The 26603-nt window shown below is 40.6% G+C and overlaps 1 protein-coding gene across 8 annotated transcripts in view; it reads right to left on the bottom strand.

Moving 5' to 3' along the window:
* Nucleotides 1-207: 207 nt before the first annotated feature.
* NFRKB (nuclear factor related to kappaB binding protein) overlaps nt 208-26603 on the bottom strand; it is a 37706-nt gene continuing 11310 nt past the window's right edge. The window contains exons 5-27 of one of the 8 annotated variants that reach the window (XM_036744512.1): nt 25391-25518; nt 19549-19723; nt 18854-18955; nt 15347-15420; nt 14551-14635; nt 13807-13987; nt 13425-13533; nt 13086-13212; nt 12758-12823; nt 11834-11913; nt 11671-11714; nt 10759-10816; nt 8251-8425; nt 7577-7683; nt 7121-7244; nt 6818-6897; nt 6438-6658; nt 6078-6351; nt 5330-5548; nt 4124-4891; nt 2035-2141; nt 1611-1743; nt 208-1495 (exon numbers count right to left, since the gene is read on the bottom strand). In XM_036744512.1, coding sequence (XP_036600407.1) covers nt 1370-1495; nt 1611-1743; nt 2035-2141; nt 4124-4891; nt 5330-5548; nt 6078-6351; nt 6438-6658; nt 6818-6897; nt 7121-7244; nt 7577-7683; nt 8251-8425; nt 10759-10816; nt 11671-11714; nt 11834-11913; nt 12758-12823; nt 13086-13212; nt 13425-13533; nt 13807-13987; nt 14551-14635; nt 15347-15420; nt 18854-18955; nt 19549-19723; nt 25391-25518 — 3563 coding nt within the window. In that variant the 3' untranslated portion in view covers nt 208-1369. Of the gene's footprint in view, nt 1496-1610; nt 1744-2034; nt 2142-4123; nt 4892-5329; nt 5549-6077; nt 6352-6437; nt 6659-6817; nt 6898-7120; nt 7245-7576; nt 7684-8250; nt 8426-10713; nt 10820-11670; nt 11718-11833; nt 11914-12757; nt 12824-13085; nt 13213-13424; nt 13534-13806; nt 13988-14550; nt 14636-15346; nt 15421-18853; nt 18956-19548; nt 19724-25390; nt 25519-26603 lie in introns of all 8 variants that reach the window. The other 7 variants (XM_036744508.1, XM_036744511.1, XM_036744507.1 and 4 more) reach the window with 7 other exon arrangements.

The raw sequence follows: 26603 nt of genomic DNA on the forward strand, positions 1-26603 counted from the left end.
CTTTGCTTAACTGTTTTACTTTGTTATGAGAGAAAACTGTATGGGGGCAGGGAGTCAATATCATTACTGGAAAATAACAATAGTATAAAAAACAAAAAGCATCAATTAAACAATTTTTTGAAAAACAGAGAGGTCTAGATCACAAGTTGTCATCAAGTCAGTAGCTAGCAAAAAAAAAAAAAAAAAACTGCATTCATACAATTTCCAAAGCAAACAAGAAGGCATATGGTGTTAACAGCACATTTAATTATATATTACACTTAAAAATTTTTTTAAAAGAGCAATGTCAGGCAGCAATAGAGACTGCTAAAAGAAGCATGAAACAGCCTGTATTAATAAAATGTTTTAAAACTTCAGGTCAATATGTGTAAGATCAGTGCTTGTTGGATAGGTTGCTCCTTGGCCCTGTGCCTTGCTACTCTTCTTCCTTATTCCAAGACCAGAAGTGAGAGCAATACCACTAACAGGGAATAAAGGTCCTAATGCAAGACAGCAAAAGCAGCATAAATGGTAGTGTTGCCCTGGAGCCTGCTCACTTTTTCTGGGCCACTGTTTGATAAGAGGAGCAAAGTCTACAGACAAAGTCTAAAGACTTAGCAATAAACTTACACCATGTTCAAAGTCCCCATACCATCTTATAATATAGGCAGTTTCCATCTCTAGTCTCATTTCAGGAAATCCACTGTAGTTCATCCATTAACTACATTTTCTGCAGCCACATTTCTCTATCACAGTCATAAAAAAATCTGCACTAGTCTGCTGGTATACCAGCTATTCCCTTAAAAGAGACTAAGTGATCTATTTAAGGGCTAAAGCCCAAGCTTCCGTTTTGAGAAAGGGGTGCAACAGTATCTTAAAAAAAAACCAATAAGTTATATAAAATTATTTTCTGGACACAAAATGTCACCTAAACCTGGTATCCAATCCACCAGTCACAGAAGTGACTAAGGAATACCATGTGAGGCTAAAATCTATCACTGAAGATCTCCACATAACAAGTTTAAGGCTTGCTCACAGAGCCTGCAACTCTCTCATAATTCTCCTACTTGACTCCAATCAACAGCAAGGGAGAAAATTCTGGTCCGTATGGTATAGTTGGGACCACATACAATTGTAATAAACTGTCTTGCCCTAGATTAATCCACAAAGCAGGCTCAGGAAACCTGGAGTGAACTGGGGCCCTTTTAGGTATTATTCACTAGATCCTGTGACTGCAGAATCCAGTTTGCTGACATCGCCCCACTACCTGGCCTTTCTCTCCTTAAGAAGGAGGGTTTACAGGTGTGATGTAGCTCCTATTCTCTTCAGCTGGGAGAACAAATCCAGGAGAGTCCATGAGAAGCCATCTTCTTTCCCTGGAAGGCCATGTTCACTGCTGTTCAGGCACCTGTTTTGGGGATGGGGCTGTGGTCACGACGACAGTAGAGACAGCTTTGGAAGATCCAGAAGCTGTTCCCTGTTGAAGGTGGGAAGCTGGGACTGTCTGGATGCGTACCTGTTTATAAAGAGATAGTGTGAGGGGCCCCAGAGAACATACAGGATTCACCACTCAAGTTAATTGAGGGATGGTGAGAAGTGTGCTATGACCAGTAGGATCCCTGAGGTTTTACCTGCGTGGCCTGGCCTTGCTGCAGCTGCTGCAGCTGCTGAGCAGTGAGGAAGCTAACAGGTTTGTTACCAGTGATGAGCTTGGTGCCAGCCGGCACGGTAGTGAGGATAATATTCCGGCCCAATCCACTGATACTGTGGAGAGAAAACAAGACTGGGTGTGGCATACTGATGTAAAATCCCTCTGCTCCACAAAATTAAGCCAAGTATCTTAAAAAGTGTTAAGTCTAATAGTAACAAAACCAGTATCATGTACAAAGTGGCAAATGGTTGATAAGACTGTGAGTCTTATCAAAAATCAAAGTGAGCCAGAACACCAAAAGGAGGATCCTAAGAAATAACCCACCTCCTCCATAGTTTTCCTTTTCTAACTAGAAAAGAGAGCCCAAGCCTCAATCTGCTCTCAGCCTCCCTACTGTCACTCACTTGGCTCCGAGGTTGCCCTTGATGACCGGAGCTGTAACCACGCTTTTGCCTTTCATGGGCTGGCTGATCACTGACAGTGGCACTGTAATCCTTGTAGGCAGCTTACCCTACAGAGAAAAGAAGGGAGGAAATAAGCATTAATTGACTGCCTATCGTGCACCAGGCACTGTGCTACAAAGATGGTCTCATTAAAAAGAAGGGGATTTTTGTGGGATGAGGGACACAGAGAAGCACTAGGAAAACTTTTAAAAAGCCCCCAGAGCTCCAAGCACTTGAATTGTAAGATAGATCTCCGGAAAACCGTTTTCATTACCCCCTGCTCTCTACATTTCCAGTGAGCCAAGAAATTTAGGTCAAAGTCAAAGTAGCCCTAAAAAGTGGAGGAGTTATGACCTATACAGAAACATCCCAGTCCTACACCGCTCCACCCCACCAAAAAAAAAAGAACACAAATGTGGGCTTCCCATTTAATAGCATAAAGGAAAAGATAAAGGAGCTGAAGAGTTAATAATACTGAATGCAATTCTAGTGCTCCACTGGAACGTAGGTTCACTGAAGGAGAACCAGCAAAGGGGAGGGGAGGGGTAGTAATTTAATTAAGAACGAGACAACAAGTTATGCATTCCTTAGGCATTTTCAGTTTCTTCCAGGGATACACATATTAGTAAGGTTGCACAATCAGCCAAATGAAGAAAATTCAGTTTGCAGGGCCCAAAATTAATGTAGTAAAGTTGAAAATGTACAGTGTCCCTGAGGCTCACTCAAGTCTGTTCTCAAGCTATTTGGCTCTTCTACCGTCGTTATTTTTCCTTGTCAGTAACAGAATGTTTCTAGGTGTATGATAATACTCCATGAATTCGGACAGATGCCTCACTTGGTGCTGATGAGTGGCAACAACATTTCCCCCGAGCAGAAAAACAGGGACAGCAACAGCCACCACCACATCTGTACCTCTGGAGTTCACCTCGGCCTCTGCTGGATCTAGTTTATTTCCTCTTTGTGACTCACTAGTCACAGAGAAAACAGTAATAGGCAGTAGAAAAGACTAGGGATACTACCCTGAAGAGATTCATATAAAGTGTTAATTTCCTCTGATTCAAAGGTGGCTTAACTGATTGAAACGTAATTCAAAGCATCAATGCACTACTTGGAACGATACTTTTTCCTTAACAAATAGTCTTTCTGCTGAAAGAACGAAGCCGAGTCCAAGTCTTCTATCAATCAGCTGCCTGAGCTTGTCATTCAGTTGCTTCTATGGCAGACCCTATTGGGAATTACCTTTCCATGTTCTGTGCCAACAAGCATTTATTAAACACCTACTATGTGCCAGGCACTGTGCTAAGCACCGGGAATACAAAGAAAGGCAAAAGCCCCCTCTCTCAAGGAGTTCAGCCTAAGGGAAGAGCTCACTGACTCAAAAAACCAAAGTGGAACAATCAGTATAAAACTTCCTTGTTACCAACATTCTGGTGCTACAAGTGGGAGAAATGGTGTAAAATCACTTTAAAAGACTTTAACTTAGACTTTTCACTAATTAGGGAAGGCCCTTCTCAAACCACCCCACCTGTATTCTGACCCTCTGTTGATCTTCATAATCAAATGATTTAAGATTTTAGTGCACTCTTTTTATTGTAGAAAGTAACACTAAAAAAAAAAAAAAAAAGATAAAATAAGCGGGGCAGCTAAGTGGCACAGTGAGTAGAGCACCAACCTTGAGGTCAGGAGGACCTGAGTTCAAATCCAGCCTCAGAAACTTGATGCACTTACTAGCTCTGTGACCTTGGGCAAGTCACTTAACCCCAACTGCCCTGCCTTCTCCCCTCCAAAAAAAAAAGTAACACTAAGACCCTATTACCCAGTATAGTACACACTGGGGAAGTTTTATAAATACTATGAATGAATTAATAAAAAATAAAACTGGTAAGGTCAGGTAGAATGGTATGAAAATGGGGAATACCTTGATTTCCAGTCCTCATTACTAGAATAAGAAGGCTGACTAATTTTCCCTTTTGACAGAAACAACTGGGTTGAATGGCTTTAAAAGGGGCCTTAATGAGACAGGCTACACTTAACTTACGATGTTACTCACAGCCTGGGAAGTGGATACAACCGTTGTGCTCACAGGGACCTGTCGCACGGTGGTGGCTCCCGTCCCGATGCTGATAGGGGTGCCTGTGGCCCCAGAAGCCACCGCCACAGCCTTTGACACAGCAGCACTCATACTGGGCAAGGACACAGTGGAAGTATGAGCAGCTCCAGGCCCACCTGCTGAGGAGGACCCTTGCTTGGCATGGGCGGCAACTGTTATGGTCTGGCCTGGTTTAGGAGGCATCACTCCCAGTCCCTGCACAATGCGAATTGTGGCGGCGGGCTTTGCCTCTGTCGAAGCCACTGCACCTTTGCCCTTTTGGTCTGCCACACTCACACCAAGTGCGGGCATCAAACGGAAAGCTGAGCTTGAGGCTTCTGCAGGTTTCAGGTCAGGGGCTACTTTGACCACAGTGGTGCCTGCTGGAGTAGATGAAGGGGCAGTAGCTGAGCTGGCCTTGACAGGGGTGTCAGATGCATGCACAGGGTTGGAAGTGACGTGCAAAGTAGCAGAGATTCCCTTTCCTGGAGTACCACTTCCTGCCCCAAAGAGGTCCTGAGTCAGTTTGACTGTGGTGACCTGGGACTTGGCCAGGGTAGCCATCATGTCAGGAGTTATACGTAGCACCGTTTGGCCCTTGGCATCAGTGGTGATGGACGAGGGAGGCAGGCGTAAAACATCCTTACCCTGGATGCGGAAGTTAGTGGCTGTTAGTGGGATGCTGTTGCCTGTTTGAGGCTTCATACCCAGCTGTCCTGTAATTGCCACCTGGAGAGAGGAAGAAAGGCACTTATATGGCCTGGAGAAGTCTCTGCTAAATGGGACCTTGTTAAGTCTCCCTAAGTAATACCACCATGCAAAATTTATAAACACATTTTCCAACTCACAATCTTTACTTGTTCAAATCTACTTAAGAAAGTAATACTATTTTTACATTCATTAATAGTAAATGAAAACCAGAGAAGGAAATGATTTGTATAAAGGTCCAAGTAGAAACAAATTCTCAGAGGCCTAACTCCCAACCAAGTAATCCAAGTGGATTTCTTCAAAAATAAACGCTTGCAATGCCTGCAAGCTTCTACTAGAACTGACTTGGAATCAATGGCAAATAAAAGACTAAATAAGCTCTGTACACCCCTATTCCCCTTCCTAAATATCAAATAGGTTTATGGATTTAGAAGCCGATTCCACCCAAGAATCAGTAACCTGTTTGATAATATTCTGGCCAGGGACATTCTGGATAACAGTGGTTGTAGAGGAACTTGATGCAGAGCTTCCAGGGGAGCTGGTGGCAGGTTTTGCTGCAGGGCTAGTGGAGGCAGTGAGACCTGTCACTGTGAGTCCTGCTTGGCCTTGCCCAGGCCGCTGCACAGCTGCTGGGGTTGGGGCAGGCTGAGTTTTTACTGGAACTGTTGTCATCACTGTCTGACTCAAGATAAGGAAAAAAAAACACTTTATTCAGACACAGAATAGGGACCAGCACCAGGCAGGATTCTACTTTTAGTATGCTATGGCACTAAGGAACTTCTCTACAAAAACTCATTTTTTCCAACATATCTAGTTGGAATATATCAGAGCATTTCATTTCCCCAACACAAAAAGATGAAAATTCATCTTGAGGCTACAGGACTCAACGTCTGAACTCAGCACTCAAGGGACACTGAGAGCTATCCCTGTTATGGTGCTTTCTAGTTCTCAAAATGTTTTTAAAGGAACTCATTTTAACATGACCCTTTGAAGTAATTAAGATTGACAGTATTGTTCCCATTTTACAGACAGGGGAACTTAAGGCAGGCAGGATTAAAACTTCACTCAAATCACACACTAGTAGATGAACTGGGACTAGAACACAAGTTTCCTATTTTCCAGGCTCAAGGATCTTTCCAGTAGAATCACTAGCCATGCTTGGTTCAGTTTCTCCTGCTACCTAATGCCCTATAGCCTCCATACTCACTTGTGGTATGACTTTGGTCTGCGTAGCAGTGGCTGGAACCCGGATTTGGGGGCCTACTGGCATCTGTGGCAGTGTCTGTGTTGAGTTGGTGGGCTGTTGAGTGACAGCGGGAAGGCTGGTCTGGGCTACCACCCGCACCTGGGGAAGTCCAGTCGAGCCAGAATGGCTCACCACCCGGCCAGTGGACTGGGAATTTGGTGGAGTCTGGTTGCTTGGAGTTGGGGAGAGCAATGTTCCCAATTGAGGCATTGTTGGTGAGGATACCAGAAGAACGCTGTAAGAGAAAAGGGAAAAAGCTTAGGATGTCCAAATGAAGAGGCATGAAGGGAAGGAAGCTAGGGAAGAGAGGGAAGAGCGTACCTTGGGCTAGATTTAGCTGGTTCTGGGCCTGTACTAGGTATATTCTTGCCAACTGCTGACACAGGTGGAGGTGATATGGGAGTAGCAGGCAAGGCTGGGGTGGTTGGGGTGACAGGTGTGACAGGAGTGGCTGGCATGCTGGAGTCACTAAGACTTAGCTGACCTGGCTCTGATGTACCACTGTTAAGCACCTTCACAGAGCTCTCCTTATTACTGGACTTCTGCAACCAGAGAACAAAGACAATATGCAGGTCTAATCATGAGCCCAATGAAGGAAGGCATAGTTACCATAGCTTCAAAGGCCTTTTAAGTAAGCAGTGGAACACATTTGCTTCTTGTTATCACCTTTTCAAAATTCTCTGAGGTCCAGAGTCACTTACCACCTTGGCAGGGGGCTTAGGTTTTTGCTGAAGGGCTTTTCTGGCTTTTGCCGCAGCTGCCTGCGCCTGGTGAATTCTCTCTGTGAACAAGAGTAACTAATAAGCCATGCCTGAACCTCAGAATCCTAAGACTAGTATTATTAGAATTCACCCCCACCCCCAGGCAACCACACTATCAGGCTAAATCCAGCCCTTCAACCCTCTAACTCTTGTCTGAAACCAAATGAATAAAGAGACCGAGCAAGTAATTTAGATGACTTCCCGCTTGTAGTCTAACCCATTTGACCCAGAGGCCTCACACACCAAACTCTTCCTCGCTCCGGTCACGGTGAAGGTAGATCCACAACTTTCGTCCAATATCATATTTTACACATGGGTCTTTCTCATAGTGTAGTCGGTCCAGAGCACCACTTACTACTGTATTCACCTGAGAAATGTAAGCACAACTGAAGTAGAGGCAAAATCCAGGTCCCAGGAAGTAGTTGAGCCCTAGAGATAATCTGTTGGGCTTGGCCAGCCTATGGGCCTAAGGTGTTCAACAGTTCCCTCTAAACTATTCAGCACTTTAACTACCACTATCTACATACATTTATTAAGCATAGTATTCAATAAACTCTCTGTTGAACTGAATCAAATGAGGTCTCAGAACAATACACAATTGTTGAAATCCAAGCAAAAAGGAGTTCATTTCAGTGCATATGAGCTTTTCCAGAAGATCTTAGAAAGGTGACAACTGCTGTAACCTCTTCTCCATCTTACCTGAGTGCTGGTAACATCTGGAGCAAGAAACTGGGAATCCTTCAGCAATTCACAGATTTCAGCCCGAGTCCCTTCTCCATTGGGCAGTCGGGCTGCAGCATCCCTGACTGGAGGTGGTTGTAAAAGAAACGGAAATAAGAGGAGATAGAATTCCATTGCAGCACAATACCACGTTCATTTCCTCTTCTACAAAGAAAAGGCTTGTCTTCCCTTACTGTATTTGGTCAGTATCAAGGACAGCCTGCCCCCTGGTGGTTGGTAGTGGTCTCCGCACTTTCCTAGGCTATACATTCTAAACAAGGTTGAAGAATTCTTGGCAGACATCTAATTGCTAGGCTAGTACTTTCCTCAATTCCTCAGAAAAAAAAATAAATTTTTAAGAAATAGACTCCAGAAGAAAAAATAATTCAGGTAAAGAAGACTGGTTCCTGTGCCCCACCTGCTCTCCCCCATCTCCCAATATAAAATTCCCAATATATCTTCCCTGCCACCCCGCCACACACACACACTCCTCTCTCTATCGCTGTGGAAGGTAGTATAACCATCCCTGAGATTTCTGATGAAACAAAATCAAAAATTAATGGCCGATGTCTCTATGACCCCTCCCAGCCCAAAATCATACACCAGCTCATATAAAAGAAAATATTCCCCAGAAAGAAATCTAGGTGCCATACCAAGAGACAGGATGGTGACATAGGCAGGGCGATCGGAACGCAGCAAGGAATGCTCCCGGGCCTTGTTAAGTGAGGTCTCTTTGTCAAAGACACCTTTGACTGGCCCCACCACTGATTCAAATCCATGCATTCGGAAGGTGAAAGCTTTGTGGGGCTGGCTATAACGGAAACGTTCCTGGGGCAAGCAAGTAGAAGAGGAATGGGTCAGGAGCATGGAGCTCTTTCTGTCCCCCATCAACTGAAACTGCTCTCATCTAAGTTAGCAATTATCCCTTAATTCTCAAACCTAATAGCTCTTTCTCAAATCTCATCTTTCTTGACCCTTCTGCAGCATTTGGCACTTCTCCTGGATACTCTCCCACCTCTAGGTTTTTGAGACATTGCTCTTCTTGGTTCTCCTAGCTGACTGTTCTTCAGGCCTGAATCTTTCTGCTGAATCTTTCTCCGGGTCACAGCCACTAACCATGAATGACCTTTAAGGCTCTGTCCTCTGCTCTTCTCCCTCTATCACATGGTGATCACATCAGCTCCCATGGGTTCAATTAAATCTATATAGATGATTCTTAAACCTATTTATCCAACCCTAACCTCTCTTCTGATCTCTAGTCACACATCACCAATGCCTTATTGGATATCTTAAACTTGATGTTCCATAGACATCTCAATGTCAACATGTCTAAAGCAGAACTCGTAATCTTTCCACTAAATCCTTCCCTCTTCCTAAATTCCATATTACTGCTGATAGAGCCACTATCTTCACAGTCACCTAGGTGCTTGACTTTGATTTCCTCCCTAGCTTCCTCACTCATACTCGCTCCACATATCCAATCTGTTGCCAATTCTTGTTGCTTCGACGTTCACGGCTCTCATATTTGTCCCCTACTCCTTACTCACACAGCCACCACACTGTGAATCACTTCATACCTGGACTATTGCAACAACATGCTGGTTGGTCTCTCTTCCTCAGCTACCTCCCCACTGCAGTCCATTCTCCACTAAACTTCCCAAGTGATCTCCCTAAGTCACCCCCCTACTCAATAAACTCCAGTGGTTCCCTATCACCTCCATCATCAAATAAAAAATCCTGTTTGGCTTTTAAAACCCCACAACCTAGGCTATTCCTGCATTTCAAGTTTTCTTACACTTTACTCCCCTCTAGGTAATCTACAATTAAGCCTTATTGCTGTTCCTCAAATACAACACCCCATCTCCCACCTCCTCACCTTTTTGCTGGCTGTCTACCATGGCTAGAATGCTCTCCCTCCTCACTTCCACCTTCTGACTGCCCTTCTCATTTCTTTCAAGACTCAGCTCAAATCTCACCTTCTACAAGAGGCATTCCCGTTCTCCACCTCTCCTTAACCCACCACAACCACCACTTTTTTTTCTTAATAGTATCTCATTTTTTTTCCAATTACATGTAAAGGTAATTTTCAACATTTATTTTCATGGGATTTTGAGTTCCAAATTTTTCTCCCTCCCTCCCTCCCTCCCTTCTCTTCCCCCACCCCAAGACAGCAATCAGATATAGGTTATACATATACAATCATGTTAAACATATTTCCACATTAGTCATATTGTGAAAGAAAACTCAGAACAAAGCAGAAAAACCGAGAGAAAGGAAAAACAAAAAAGGAAAAAAAAGTGAAAATAGTATGCTTTGACCTCCATTCAGACTCCATAGCACCACTACTACTTCTGAGATTTCTCTCCCATTTACATTGTGAAAGCCCTGACCATGTTTTTGCCTTTCTTTGCATCCTCAGCACTTGGCAGAGTACCTAACATGCACTGGAATTGGGTGAAGAAGACCTTGGGAACTTGTATAACAAGTTAATTAATCACTATGGGCCCATTTTATTTGTAAAGTGCTTAGCCCAGTATCTGGAACATAGTAGGTATTTAATAAATGTTTGTTCCCTTTCTTCTTCCCCTGTGTTCCCTCATCTGTAAAATGTCACTAGATGACCTCCAGGGTCCCTTCCAACTCTAAATCTATGATCCTATGATTCTAAGTAAATTGCTCATTTAAACAGAATCAGAGAAAGAAAATGTGGCCCTTTTATAAGCCCCCATTGAGAAAAAGCAACTTCTTAGTCAGAAATGACATGCATTTCCTTCATTTACCTTTGCATAGCATTCATGTTCTATATGAATATATATCTCCTTCTCCCTGCTGCCCCTAAATGTTTTCCTGCTAAGGCTCCTTAAGTGACCAGGTTGTGTCTTTTTTTATCTTGGTATCTCTCCCAGCATCTAACACAGTGTTCTTGGCACTTAATGTCTGTCAAAGTAATTTAAGAGCTATACAAATACTTTTTGTTGCTAATGATGAAGAAAAGGTGATGAGAGGACTTCTACTTCTAACTTGGTAATGGAATCTAAAAGAATCAATAAAGGACTAGATTTCCCACCTAAGAACTTAGACACAAGGACAATTGGGTTTGATGCTTTTTTACATACATTTTCACTAATCCCAGGTTCACACTGTTTCAAGTTCTTCCTCACCTGCTCCTGAAAAACCCGTTTCTCTTCCCCTGTGCTAGGCCGGACCACGTAGTCAGTTCTTCTGGAACACAGTTTTAAATCAACCCCAAGTGGCAGGTTCATAGATCAATTTCTCCATCCATAGCACCCACCAACTATGGCCTTTACTCTACAATCCTCCCACCCTTTTCTACCTGAAATTCTTCCCTTCCCCACAACTCCTCTTTCACAGCAAGGACAGAATTCCCCCTCTCCAGGTCCCACTAAGTCTCACTGGCTTATTCTATAGTCCCTCTAAATTCTGCGGATTCAGAATAGTAACAGTTAGGAAGGCTGTTTTTCTGGCACTACTACCATTTTATCATCCCTGGTTAGCTTACATGTATATAAATGGTTAGTGACAAACATTTTGCAGGCTACATAGTAAAGCTCAAAGAATAATGGGCTTCAGGAGAATTTTTAGAAGGTTTAGATATTTCGTTCACAAGCATCCTCACTATCTATCTTCGATGGGGAAAATGCAGCTGCTCACAAGTATAGGATTCAAGAAAAGTAGCTAAACCACAATTCATATAAAAAGGACCTGGGGATTTTAATGGACTTTAAAAGCACAATGAATCAACATCGTTAAAGGGCACCCCCACCCAAACCCCACCCCCTCAAAAAAAAAAAAACAACACAAACCCAATGAGTGCTCTTAGGCTGACTGAATTCGGTATTCAGTGTCCAAAACAAAAGAGGCTCAACTAGGTAGAATATTTAGGTCTGAGCACCACAACAAAGTGACATTATCTAAAGGACAATGAGAAGCTAGAATGCACCCAGAGGGGTGGCTTAGAATGGTCAGAGGACTAAAAGACTAAAAGCCAGGCCTTATAAATATTAGTTAAAAGATATACTGATGCTTGAAAGAGTCAACTATTCTGTACTTACACTCGGGGACCTGGTGTTGTGGCATCTGAACTGTCTTCATTTTCCTGCTAGACAACAAGGCAAATCATTTAACCAAGAAAAAGACTCAATTCTGAATGTTTTGGACACCTCAAGGGTCAAGAGAATCTTGTGGAAAGATTCTAGCACTTCTTAGAAGCCATACCTTACAGAAAGTTTGATCTTTGGTTTCTAGCCACAGTTGGAATAAGGCAGCTAATTCCTTCTCATTGTCTTGGGATGAGCCTATTAGTAGAACCAGAAAACAATAAACACAATCAGATCTGAGTATATGACTAAGAATCCAAACTTCCTTCTAACCTACCATTACACTGAACCATCTGTAAGAGATGTTCAAGATGTACCAATTAATCAATTTACTTATCATGGGTCTCCTATGACACTTAAGAAATAAGAAAGGGAACGGTTTCCTTCATAGGAGATGAAATGTACCCTCCTGAAGAGGTAATATGCTCTACCCTCAAACCCAGATGTCACCACCCTAAAAAAAAGCTGTTTGCCCCACACTGGTTCCATAGTGGGCTTCACAGACTGAAAAGACAGGCTCCCACTATTAAGAAATAGCCAATTCAAGGCAAACATCTCTGGGCTGGGCAATCATTGCAATCCAATGATCTAACAGATGAAATAATGAAAATATGTTTATTAATTAATCCAGAAAAACGTAAGTATTCAGTACAATAGTAAAGCTATAATTAGTGTATTAAATTCAACAAATACTTATTAAAAGGAACTGTACTCAGAACTAAAGAAAAAAGGGCAAAAGAAAGGACAAAAGGCTTCCATTGAGATAGACTGAACAGATCAGAAAGACTACACTTGTGGAAATTTCCATATCAGCAACTAAAATCTAAACAATGAAACTCTAGCCTGGAATTATGAGCACACTACCAAGCCTGAGGCATCAAAATAGAAAAAAGCCAGAGGTCTTCTCTGGATAAAAAAAAGCCTTTAGTTCAATTATTTTACCTAATCTTCAGAATTTCATTGACTAAAAAGGGAAAGAATATCAAAGAGAAAATGAAAGAGGAAGGCCCAATGGTATAAAGAGGCAAAGTATACTACTTACCAATCAGTTTCCACTGCTGGGTCTTCTCCTTGAACTCAACAAATGGAGAAAAGCTAGAAGGAACAGCTGTAAGGAAATGGCTCAAATCAGCAAACTGCACATGTCAGAGCTTGTCTTCTACTTTCTACTGACCCAGAAAACAGCTAAAGCCAGACCCTCAGAGTGGGCCAGAGTGGCAAAGCCAAGAAGCCCTCAAAGGAGTGCTATGGAAGACCGTGGGAACATAGCATTGGAGCTGGAAAAATCAGCCAAAAAAGCTGCAGTACACTATAGCAATCAAAACCTAAAGCAAAAAAAAATGTTGGCTCTATAGGAACAAACACCTTACCTCGGCTATCTCCAGCAAGATACTGCAGGGATGGTAACACTAATTCTGCCCAGTTGGAAGCTGAGGAGAACCAGCTATTAAGGGTACTGGCTGGAGATGACTGCCAATCCAGGACTCGCTCCTCCAGCTGCAGGAGGAACAAAAGAATCAAGTCACCCCAAGGATTCCAAAAGGGTAGACAACTCAAGAGTAACAGGAAAGTCTGTCCAGAGTGATTTTCCAAAGACACAAAGCCAGTAGAGACCACAAGAGTTGCATCTCCCAAGCTGTAGCCTGGTTGCGGCTTCTTCCCCCTTTAAAGTTTCCTCCTTATATCTCTCATTTCCCAGACACTCTTACCATAGGAAGACTAGCCTGTCCCTCCATGAGCAAGATCTCTAGTAGGAGGGAGAAGAAACTAGATGATATTTCATTGATTCCAAGGCAGGGCTTGAGGTCTTCAAGAGGCCTATAAGGAAGTAAAGATAAAAAGCAACTGCAAAGGGCATCATGGGATGGTCCCTAGACTGGTCCTAGTCCTCAGTGCCTCCCACAGCTCTCAAGGTGCTCCATTCAAGACCAAGAATGGTTCACAAAGGATTGATCTTAGCTACAAGGCCAAGAAGAACCAGAATTTCCCACCAATTCTCTGAGAATTAGAAGTAGTAAATTCAGGAGAATATATCCAAATAAAATCAATTCATTAACATGCATCCCTGGGGAACCACTGTCTCTTTCTTACTCTTCTTTGATGGCAGAGATTGGCAGTGGGGATGGGGCCTGGGATAGGGGTGGGATCCCCTCTGTACTGCTCAGAGGTTCAGCTAGATCATCTATCTCAGATTTTATCATTTTCAACTTCTTTTTCTTCTTCTCTTCCTTCTCTTTTGCCTTTTTTTTGAGGACAGCCAAGTCAAACAGAGCTAGTAAGGAAAAACAAGAGAGGAAGTTAAAGAACAGTGGTCTCTACATCAGAAAATGAGGTCCCTTATCTGAAAGTGATATGCTAGTGTGAGGAAAACAAATCAGAGAAGGCAGACCTTTAGATTCTAACTACTAGAGATTATCAGTTTAGCTTTAACACTTTCAGAAGTCCATTAGAATACATAGTTTCCTTTAAAGCTATATGTGGCTTCTCTAGCTCCCTCCAACTTCTAGTCCCTCCCTTTTCAAAAATCACATTGTACATTTTGTACATAACTATAAAAGTACATGTTGTGTCTTAGAACAGAACTTGAATTTCTTGAGCCCAGGGACCATTTCCTTCTTGTCTATCTCCTCAGTGCCTAGCACAGTGCCTGGCACTAGACACTAAATAGCGGATTAGATTACTCACCAGTCATTCTAAGTCTGAATTAACTTTTTATACGCCTATTTATGCCTAAGGAAGAAGCTGCAAGTTATTTAACACCTTAGAAGCACACATTTTCACTTTGACAATTCAATCATATTATGAAAACTCTAGACGAAATACAAAGTCATTTACCTGCAAGGGAGCCCTTTCTGCCAGCATTCACTCGTGTCATGATGTCATTGAGAGTCAAGTCCCCTGTCAAAAGATCTGGGTGATCCTGGATGAGAATTGTAAAGACTCAGTGATGGTGGCCAGGAAGGAGTCACTTGAATTGACTAAATTTTCACCCACCCATTTGACAGATGACATTAGACTTTAGTGGAATCTCAGAAAATCATGTCTTCTCTGTGATTAGAACTCTAGTCTTAATGGAGGTGCATAGGAGAATCAAATTAGGATGGATAGGACCTTATATTATAAGCTGCCTAGAAGTAGCCAGGTGGCAGAGAGAGTTCTGGGCCTGGAGTCAAGAAGATCTAAGTTCAAATTCAGCCCGACACTTACTGTATGTGATCCTGAGCAAGTAATTTAACCTCTGTCTGGCACAGTTTACACATCTATAAAATTGGGTATCATAGTAACACATACCTCCCAGGGCTACTGTGAGGATTAAATGAGATAATACCTGAAAAGCACATAACAGGGGCTTAATAAATGCCTGTTTCCTTCCTTCCTTCCTGTTACTAGGGCAGTAAAGATATATGAAAAGGATCAACTCTCACACTTCTATACTTTCTCTAGTTAGTTTGCTATCTCATACATGTTTTCTGTCAATGAACTATTTCTAGATATTCCTCTTACCCACCCCCTGCTCCTCTGACAACGAAAATAAAAGTACAAAGGAACTGAAACTTCTAGGACTGTTCTCCATAGAAATTCATGTCCCCAGATATTAAACTGACAATCACAGATAATCCCCATGGCTTACGGGTTGGTGTTTCCGCTTCTCATGGTGTTTCTTTAACATCATCTTCAGATCGTTGTCCCCGAGTTCTAGCTTATCTGAGCAAAATGAACAAAGCCATATTGGTCACTTCACTAACACAATGCTCAAATTTTAAATGTTAATGAGATGTTAAGCTGTATTGTTTCAAACATAACACCCATAAAATGAAAGGCAAAACATAAAACATTGGGTAAATCAATTCCTAACCCAAAAGCAAATACATAGGATTAGACCCATAGCTCATACCACATGCCACGATATATTTCAAATGGACCAAATGATAAATTTTTTCTTATATAATTAACAAAAAAAATTAACATCTACCGTAATTATAGAAAGGAGGAAAGAACTTATTTAGGCAAATTAAAAAGAATAAGACACAAAATAGTTGTATTTGATTATATAAAGGATTTTTTGCAAAACACCATAATTCATCCAAAATAAAAATGAAAAAAAAAGAGTAGGAAAAATGTCTTTGCCATAAATTTGTTTTTAAATTTGACATCCAAAACTTTATTAAGGAATTTATACAAATGAGTAAAAGCCATTCATTCCCCCAAGAGATAAAGAGACTAAAGATAAATAGAAAATCCTAGAAAAATAAATTATTGATAGCCATCTGAAAACAAAATTAAAGTTACAACAACTCTTAAGATATGAAATTGGTTAAAAAAAAATTTTAGCAAAGTGCAGTCTTGGTGAGGTTATGGAAAAACATCAATACTATTATACCACTACTGGAGCTGTGAATTGACACACTCTTTGTGAAGAACAGTATGTGGTAAAACAGCACCTAGAAAACTGTTAAAACTCTTTAACTGAGGATCTTATTGCTAGAACAATATCCTATGAATGTTATTGTCAAGAAAAATCTCTAAGTCCAAAAATAGTCATGACATAGATGTCAAACATAATGATTAGTTACCAACTTGTTAAAATTAATGTAGACTTATAAAAATTGTAAGTGGAAAAAGTTTGCAGTTCACATATAATCTTTTGTCCTAATTGATGGCTATTAAGTTTGTAATTATTAAAACATTTCTTCAATCAAAAATGTTAACAGCATAACTCATAATAATAAAAATATGGAAACCACATAATTTCCAACATTAATGAATGGATAAACAAATTGTGATAACTAGAACATAATGGAACATGATTACACTATAAGAAAGGACAAACAGAACACAAAGAAATCTGGGAAGTTACATACAAAGTGAAAAAAACCGAATCAGAATATCAATATATACATTGATTACAACTGCAAAAATAGTAACAACAGCAACAAAATAAAAAATATACAGAAGAAAAATTCAAATGGGCATATGGAAACAAACAGAACATTTTAGTTATTATTCTGTTTACTAAGTATATTAAACATTTTTTAAAAAACTGTGAAGAGCTTATGGTCTCTTAAAAAAATCATTTTTCATTCTTGTTTACATACTGTTAATGGCTACTAAGTTTAGAATGAATGAATGAATGAAATGAACAAACACAAGGTAAATAATAATCATTCTGTACTTTGTCCTAGTCAGACAAGGGTGTGATAAGCACAGTTCTGGACACGAAACATTAACAAAAATAAGCTGAAGTATACTGAAAGAAACATGACCACTATAGTATTGTGGAGAATCTGGAAGTCATATAATAACGAATACTGTCATTATGAATAGCTAAAAGAACTAGGGAGGTCTAACCCTGGAAAAAGAAGGCTGAGAATAGACATAATCGTGGTCTTCAAAAATATGACGTACTATTACTCATAAGAGGGATTATTTCCATTCTATATATAGCTTCAGAAGACAATACTAAGACAAGGTAGAAAAAAGTTATAGGTAGGTAGTTTTAAGTTCAATATAACGAAACAATTAATAATTACAGGTTTTCATTAATGCAAAGGGTTGCCTTATGAGACTGAGCATTCTCTTCATCAATTAAGTGTTCAAGCTAGGTAGCGCAGCGAGTAGAGCACCAGCCCTGGAGTCAGGAGGACCTGAGTTCAAATCCATCCTCAGACACTTGATGCACTTACTAGCTGTGTGACCTTGGGCAAGTCACTTAACCCCAACTGCCCTGCCTTCCCCTCTCAAAAAAAAAAATTAAGTGTTCAAGCAGACACTAAATAACCACCTGTCAAGGACACTGAATTTGTATTCCCAGTACATAACTACAACGCTTGGCATATAGTAGGTCCTTAATAAATAATTCAATGTTGTGAAGAGAATTCCTACAGTAGGTGGAAGATTGACTTAATGAATCTAAAATTCTATAAAAATGTTTCTGGAGTGTCTTTCCTCATGTCTGCATATTTATCAAAAATCTTGTATTCAGAGGAACAACATTTCAACTTCCTGTGACATGACTCAACATCAGTAATTTTAGATTTGTTGGCCCTAAAAGCAACTGGACAATACTTCTTAAAATGTTTCTTATTTGCTAACTATGCCAAATAAAATTCATTTTCATTTTACACGTACTCTCAGCAATGGTTAAGTGTATGGCAATTATTTGTACTACAGATAACTTTAAATAGAGGAAAAAACCGTTAACCACTAGAAAAAAAAATGGACAAAATCTAATAATCAGAAAAATATAACTTAGATAATATGTAAAAATAGTTTTGAATAATAAAATTCAATGTTGGCAATAAAGAAAGTAGTATTCTGTTATTATGTTAATGAAACTATCATGCACTGGAAGAACAGTACGGCAATATACAGTACACTGCAAAATTAACTACATTTTAAATCACTGGTCCCACTTTACTAGATATATGTACTAAGGGGAAAATATTTTAGTACAAAAATACTTATATCTGTAACGCTGAAAAGCTGGGAATAACCTATATATGCCCAATGAATAGAGGATAGCTGGATAAACTATCGTATCTCAATGTCATGGAACAGTGCTATAATTTTTTCAAATTACATATATAAAAGAAATATGGAAAGACAATGTGAAGTAATACAATGCAAAGAATGAAGAATTAGAAGTACATATTGACTATGACTACATAAAAAATACTATCAACCAAACTATAAGCATATTAACTAAAAAAGCACTAGGAAACAGTAAATATGTTAATTTGTTTATTCTTTTAGCAAAACGTAAAAAGATTTTGTGACTTATTTGGGCTTTCATTATTTATTTTGTATCTGTCAAAATTATTTTTAAAAGAAACATCTCTTTTGTTTATAGAACTACATTGGGCTTTTTCCTTATTTTTTTTAAAGGAATAGCAAAGCCTACTACCATTTAGATTTCATTGACAAAAGTATGTTATCAGCTGATCAGCTACTAAGGATCAAAATAAAATGGTTAAATTCCACACCCCCAAAATAACAAAACTGTACCAAACCCTCTTTCTCAAAGCTTCTATTTCATAAGGACAGTTTACTATTATGAACGTTCCAAAGAAATTCTTAGATCAAGACAGATGTGAGGAGCTTACTCCCTAGAATGTTAAGATATTATTTGTGTTCTCACCTGCAGTTTTCATATCCAGGGTTGAAAGCGTGGGCACCACCCTCAGGGGCACCGCAGGACTAGGAGAACGGGCTGGAGAGCTCGGAAGCCATGAGCTGAGATCTTCAAAAGAAAATTGTTCTTGTAAATCCAACGTGGCTGTGGACTCCAATAAAGGAGATTGGGTAAATGGCCATTTGGGTTCAACGGGGCTAAAGATTCAACATGGAGACCAGGGTTCCACCATTTCTTTCTGACCCTTCCCCAGGTGGACTGGAGCACACTTAGATCATTTAAACGGCTCTTCGAGGAAGGGAGACTTCAATTCAACAGAGTGAAGGAATCGCATTGCAGCAGGCCAACAGCTACTACTACTCTCCTGTAAGGGGAAAAGCAGTTCTCTCAAGGGGCACAATAGGACCAGACAAGCAGGAAAGGACCCTGCCAAGCAGGGAGCTGTCCATTGGGAACCTAAACTAAACTCAAAAGCTAACTCAAGTATGAAGCATAAAAGATCTGGTAATTTTCATCTAACAGGAATTTCTAGTAGTGTCCTAGAGATGGGAGAGGAGGTCTTCAAGTCCCATTATCCACCCACCACAGAAGTAGTTTCTTAGCATGAGAGATCCACTACTATGTCTGGTTCCAAACTGCAAAATAGGCTGCCAGTTTTAAAAGTCCCACCTCCATTTCCCAAAGAATGAGAAAATACTCACCTTCTTCATCAGAGGATAAGGTGCTATCTCCACATTCTTCCTTAACTTCCCGAAGAACCTTCAAATAGCGCTGCTGAGTGCGTCGTTCTCTTTCTTCAGGGGTACAGGATAGTGAAGGCCGTTTCCTTCGAAGGGGAAGGGCAGGGCCACTCGTCTTAGCCATCTCTAACAAGTCCTAGAGAGAATATCATCTAGTGGGTACACAGTCTTAAAAATTTGCTTCATGTTGGTTAACGTGACCACCTGTCAAGCTCACCAGGGGGTCCAAGGTACCAGCTGGAAGTTCTAGTCTCCTACTGGAGGTGTGCGGTTACATCTTATTTTAGAGGCTGCTGGATGATGCAGTAGATACAATGCTGGTCTTGGAATTAGTAGAGACCAGAGTTCAAAGCCTAATTGAGATGCCTTCTAGCTGTGTGACCCTGGGCAAGCCACTTAACCTCTTTCAGTCTAAGTTTCCCCATCTGTAAAATGGGGATAATAATAGGACTTACCTCATAGGGTTATTGTGAGGATCAAATGAGATGAAATAAGTAAGTGCTCTGCAAACTTTAAAACTCCATATAAATGCCACCTATTACCATTAGCTATTATTTAAGCCATCTCAACTTCTGAAAGACTGTAACTCCCTTCAGACAGATAGGACTGTTATTATCCTCCTTAAATACTGTCCTCTCAAAAAGAAAAAACTCACATGTGAATTCCCATTAAATATAAAAGGAATAGATTTCTCACATGATTAAATTCCCAAACTAAACTTTTCAACATTATCTCCGATAGGAGCTAAACAGCAAAGATTATTTCTGTTCTAATGTGAGCTGAAATTTTTTCCACAGCAAGAACTGTGAGGGTCATTTAGAATCAAAACAACTTGGCTCTAAAGGGAGGGCTGACTGGGGAACGAGGCAATCAGAATATATGCCATCTTGGAATGGGGGGAAGGGTAGAAATGGGGAGAAAATTTGTAACTCAAAATCTTGTGGAAATCAATGTTGAAAATCAAAATATTAAATAAAAATGATAAAATTTTTAAAAAAACCAACTTGGTTCTAAGAAATGTCAAACGAAAACAAACTAACAGTCCATTTATTTTGGAGTTTCATATTTCTAACAACAGTGCTATAGGACTTGCTGAACCTACTAAAGACCGAGAAGTCTTTCTTCATACCAACCTTACAGGTTAGAAACATACCATTAAAGCATGCTGGTTTTCCTTAGTAAGCTACAATGGATCTGACATCCATTCATTTGACTCAAGCACCCTGAAGACTACTTAAGTTGTCCGTCAATAAACATTTATTAGGCACTGGACTCATGAAGAGTCAGACATGACTGAAAAATGACTAAACAACAATATGCAACGCACTGTGCTAAGCACTGCGGACACAAGGAAAGGTAAAAGACAGTCCTCAAGTAGTGAACAACCTAACGGGAAAGATAACAAACTGCTGTGCACAAACAAGCAATAGACAAGATAAACTGGAAGTAATCAACAGATAGAAGGTGCTAGAATTAAGAACTGGACAATTCTTCCTATAAAAGGTGGGATTTTAGGGGGAACTTGAAGAAAGCCAGGAGGCAGAGATGAGGAAGAAGAACATGCCTGGCAGGGCAAACAGCCAATGAAAATGCTTGGACTGGGAGATAAGGTGTCTTATTTGAGGAAGAGCAAGGAGGCTTGTGTCGCTGTATTTAAGAGTATATGGGAGGGGGGAGAGCAGGAAGGCAGAGCCAAGATGGAGGAGAAAAGGCAGCAACTCACCTGAGAACTCCCCAAAACCCTTCAGAACACCTTTAAATAATGCCATAGAACAATTCCTGGAGCAGCAGAACCCATAAACAGACAGGGTGAAATAATTTTCCAGCCAAAGACAACTTAGAAGGTCATCAGGAAAGATCTGACACACCCAGGTGAGAGTGGAGCACAGCCCAGGCCCCAGCAAACTAGGAGCAGGCCATGGGAGCTAGTGAATGAGCAGCAGCAGCAGCTGCTTTGGTAGCAATCAGCCCACATACAGTAAGGAGGTCAAAAAGTTGGTGAGAAGGAGATTTCAGGGGGTCTCTTTGCTAGCACTGAGACAGGACTCTGTTGTTTTGCCCATACTCAGATCCAGGTCCCAATCCTGGGGTGAGGAGGAACACCGGCACACCAGAGCTTGCAGACACAGTGGAGGGGGCACCCTCTTCACAGCTCCAGGGGAGAAAAGAGTGCTTGTGGTTGCTCACAGACCACAGCACAAGCCAGGAGAGTAGTAAACACTTCTAGTTAGATCATACCACCTTGGAAGAACTGAAAACTTACAGATCCCTAGACATATCCCTCAAAACAGCTGCACAAAACCCCTGAAACTTGGAACAGTGCACCCCCACCCTGGAAGCAAAGCCCTACTTTAACAAAGAGTTAAAAGTCAAGTAATAGGCTGGGGAAATGAGCAAACAACGGGGAAAAAACCCTTAATATAGAAAGTTACTATTGTGACAAGAGGACAACAAAGGCGAAGCTCCTACATCCAAAGCCTCCAAGAAAAATATAAATTAGTCTCAGGCCATGGAAGAGCTCAAAAAGGATTCTGAAAATCAAGTAAGAGAAGTAGAGGAAAAACTGGGAAGAGAAATGAGTGATGCAAGAAAATGATGGAAAAAAAGTCAAAAACCTGGTAAAGAAGACACAAAAAAATATGGAAGAAAATAACACCTTAAAAAACAGACTAGGTGAAATGGTAAAAGAGGAACAAAAAGCCAATGAGGAGAAGAATGCCTTAAATAGCAGAACTGGCAAAATGGAAAAAAAAAAAGACACAAAAATTCACTGAAGAAAAAAATCTCCTTAAAAAGTAGAATTGGCCAAATGGAAAAGGAGGCACAAAAGCTCACTGAAAAAAATTTAAAAATTAGAATTGAACAAATAGAAGATAATGACTTTGTAAGAAATCAAGAAACAATAAAAAAAAACCAAAAGAATGAAAAAATAGAAGACAATGTGAAAGATCTCATTGGAAAAAACAACTGATTCTGGAAAATAGATCCAGGAGAGATAATTTAAAAATGATTGGACTACCTGAAAGCCATGATCAAAAAAAGAGTCATGACATCATCTTTCAAGAAATTATCAAGGAAAACTGCCCTGAAATTCTAGAACCAGAGGGTAAAATAGAATGGAAAGAATCTACCAATCACCTCCTGAAAGAGACCCCAAAATGAAAACTGCCAAGAATATTGTAGCCAAATTCCAGAGCTCCCAGGTCAAGGAGAAAATACTGCAAGCAGTCAGAAAAAAACAATTCAAGTATCATAGAGCCACAGTCAGGATAACACAAGATTTAGTAGCTTCTAAATGAAAGGATCAGAGGACTTAGAATATGATATTCCAGAGGGCAACCAAGAATCACCTACCCAGCAATACTGAATAAAATCATTCAGGGGGAAAAAAATGGGCATTCAATGGAAAAGAGGACTTTCAAGCATTCTTGATGAAAAGACCAAAGCTGAACAGAAAATCTGACTTTCAAACATAAGACTCAAAAGAAGCATAAAAAGCTAAATGGGAAAGGGAAATCATAAGGGACTTAATAAGGTTAAACAGTTGACATTCCTACATGGGAAGACGATATTTGTAACTCATAAGAACTTTATCATTACTAGAGTAGTTAGAAGGAGTATATATAGACTGAGGGCATAGGTGTGAACTGAATATGAAGGGATGATATCTAAAAAAATAAAATTAAAGAGTGAGAGAGGAATGTACTATGAGGAAGAAAAAGGGAGAGGTAGAATGGGGTAAATCATCTCACATAAAAGAGGCAAGAAAAAGCTTTTACAGTGGAGGGGAAGAGGGGGGAGGTGAGGGGGAGTAACTGAACCTTATTCTCATAAGAACTGGGAATAAGATATGCAAAGAGAAACATTCAGTGGGGTATAAAAATCTATCTTACCCTGGTGGAAAGTAGGAGGAGAACCAGGAGAAAGTTAGTACTATCATAAAAACCTACAGGGAAGAGAGTATCCAGGAGAAGAGGATGATCAATAGTGTCAAAGGTCACAGAAAGGTCAAGAAGGTTAAGGATTGAGTGAAGGCAAATTAGATTGGGCAATTAAGAGATCATTAGTAACCCAGGAGAGAGCAGTCTTGGTTGAAGGATAAAATCCAAAACCAAAGCAAGTGGAGGCAGATGGACTTTGCAGACATTCTTCTTGAGGAGTTTAGCCACAGAGAACAGGAGATACATGGAGCAATAATTAGCAGGAATAGAGGATCAAGTGAGGGTTTTCTGAGGGTGGGGGGGAAGGTTTGCAGTAGGGAATGAGCCAATAGACAGGGAGAGAATGAGGATAAGTGAAAAAGAGGAGATGGAGAAGACAGTGGAAAGAGCTCACAAGTGTATGTTGAGGGTTAGCTTGGGTGAAGACAGGCCACAAGTTGAAGGAGAAGAAAGTGGTAGAAGGCATCTGAGTGACATAAGATGAGGAAGAGAGAAGAAGTAGCTCTCAACCAACAGCCTCAATTTTTTTCTGTAAAATATAAGGCAAGGTTCTCAGCTAAGAGGATGAAGAAAGAAGAGATAATGAAGGCTTGAAGATGGCTGAAAAGTTTTGGAAGAGCTGTGGTGAGTGGGACAGTGAGTTAATTAGGGAGGGGTAAAAGGATTGTCTAACAGCAATGAGGGCCTAGTTGAGGCTGTGTAAGAAAAATTTGTAGTGGACCCAGTTGGCACAATTTCATGATTTTCTCAAACTTCATTCAACAGCACATAAAAAAAGCAGTGAAGGCAGTAGCTGGTGGAAGTGAGGCTCAGCAGGGGAAAACTGCGAAGGATAAAGAACTCAGGAACTTAAGGGAAGTGGACAGCATTGAGTTGAACCAGTTCACCAGGGAATCAAGACAAAGAAAGGAGGAGAGTGTAGCTTGTACATGGGTGATGCCCTAAGAGAGAGTCTAGAGGTTGACAGATCTGGAGGTCACAGTGAGGAACAACAGGGTTTGGGGTTGGAAGACAGGAGAGGTGGAATGACAACACATAGTGATCAGATAAGGGAATTTCAGATTGTATTAACTTAGAAGTGGTTCCATTGTGGGTGATGTTGCAAGATCAAGGGCATGACCATCTTTGTGTTTGGCTGAGGTGAGGTGAATGAAGTTATATAAACTATGACTGCAGTGAGGAATTCTGTAAGTTTATCACCTCCTATGTTGTTGTTGTTGTTGGTCATTTCAGTCATGTCCAACTCTTCATGACTCTATTTGGGATTTTCTTGGCAAAGATATTGGAGAAGTTTGCCATCTCCTTCTCCATCTCATTTGACAGATGAGGAACTGAGGCAAACAGGGATAAATGACTTGCCCAGGCTCACATAGCTAACAAGGGTCTGAGGCTAGATTTGAACTCAGGAAGATGAGCGTTCTATTCTCCACACTACCTAGCTGCCCTTACCTACTGTAATATAAACAGCGGAACAGTATTAACCTGACTCGTTCACTAAATCCCAGATTTTAGAACTTTCGAACCTACAATATAAATATTTATGCCTAAAATATTAAAAATTCCTTTTATTAATCCCAAATTTGCTTCTTTTAATGAGTATAAGTGTACCAAAGTTCTAAAATCTGAAATTTAGTGAACAAGTCAGGTTAAGACAGTTCCTTATTCTATGCAAGTATTCAAACATTTCAGCAGATTAAAACTTCCTACATTAGCGCTGTTCTAAAATGCATATATTCACTATCATCAGTATTTAAGATACAGATATTATCAAAAAGATAGCTGCTACAAAATTAGCTTTCAGTGAGGGGAATGTATGTTCCAAGGGCCTTTCTTCCCTCTCCTCCTGACTCCATGACACTCACTGTGCGTGAGGCGAGAATCTGTTTCAGTAGCCGATGGAAATACTGCTGCTGAGAGTTGAGGTAGCGCTTGTATTGAGACTTGAAGCACAGCTGCCGGTACTTCACTACTTCCGGGTTAAAGTGCCCATCTAGGGAACAAAAGAAGAAGGGCATTAAAAAGTAAAGTGAGAATTAAGCTACAGAGCAGAGACTGATGGTGTACAGTGACAAGGTATCATCCTGTATTCTGCCACCTCCACACAAGAGAGCCCAAGAACACTTGGCCTTCAGGTCAGGATTCAGGGACACCTAATACTCATCAGAAACACCAACTCTCCTTTGCTGTTGCTGTCCTTCACTCCTTGGTCACCCCTGCTTTCTAAAAAACAACCACTGCTCAGTCACTCCACTGTTCCCCAGCCCTGAAAACTAACACAGGAAGGTCATCTGTCTTTACTAACCCAAAAGAGAAACAGTCTGTTATAGTGCAAGGAGTAATGGACCTGGTGTTGGGGGACCTGGAATCACTCAAATTCTGGCTCTATTTACAACACGTGCCCCTGGGCAAGTCAACAAACCTCTGTAGGCCTGTTTCCCTAGACTCAATGGCCTCAGAGGAGCCTTCCAATTTTAAGTCTGGGATCCTACCAGTTATTCCAATAACCTTCCACTCCAACCTAGTTGTTCTCTATGATTTTTCATTGCCTATACCTTTCAAGGCCTTTATTTGTGAGATCAGCCACACCTCCCCATTCACAGACTTCAGGACTCTGGGAAATTACAAATGGTCTACAACAGAAAGATTGGGGAGAGCAGAAACAGAACAATTTATAAAATGACAACAATATTGTTACCATGAATGTCCCCTATGTTGCCCATAAAAGATCATCCAGCCTTTGTTTAAACATTTTCAGCGATGAGTACCTATTTCATCTCATTCCATTTTGGGACAGTTCTAAATATTAGGAAAAACAATAGCCAACAGGCACTGAGGGCCCAATTCAAACTCTACTTGCAGTGGTTTGTCTCTCTCTTTAAAAGTTTCAAGCTTCGGTCTCTAACAATAGCTTAAAGGAGAATATCTCTCCACTCAAAAATGATCAAATGGAAGAAAAAAAGTATCAAATTTATGTCTTAGCCATAGGTAACAAGAATCTAATGAATCTGCTTCCTCTACAAGTCAAGGCAGCCAAATAACAGTGCTTATGAAGGCTGGATGAGATGGTTTGCCTGT

The sequence above is a fragment of the Trichosurus vulpecula genome, chromosome 2, assembly GCF_011100635.1.
Source record: "Trichosurus vulpecula isolate mTriVul1 chromosome 2, mTriVul1.pri, whole genome shotgun sequence".
Classification (NCBI taxonomy): Eukaryota; Metazoa; Chordata; class Mammalia; order Diprotodontia; family Phalangeridae; genus Trichosurus; species Trichosurus vulpecula.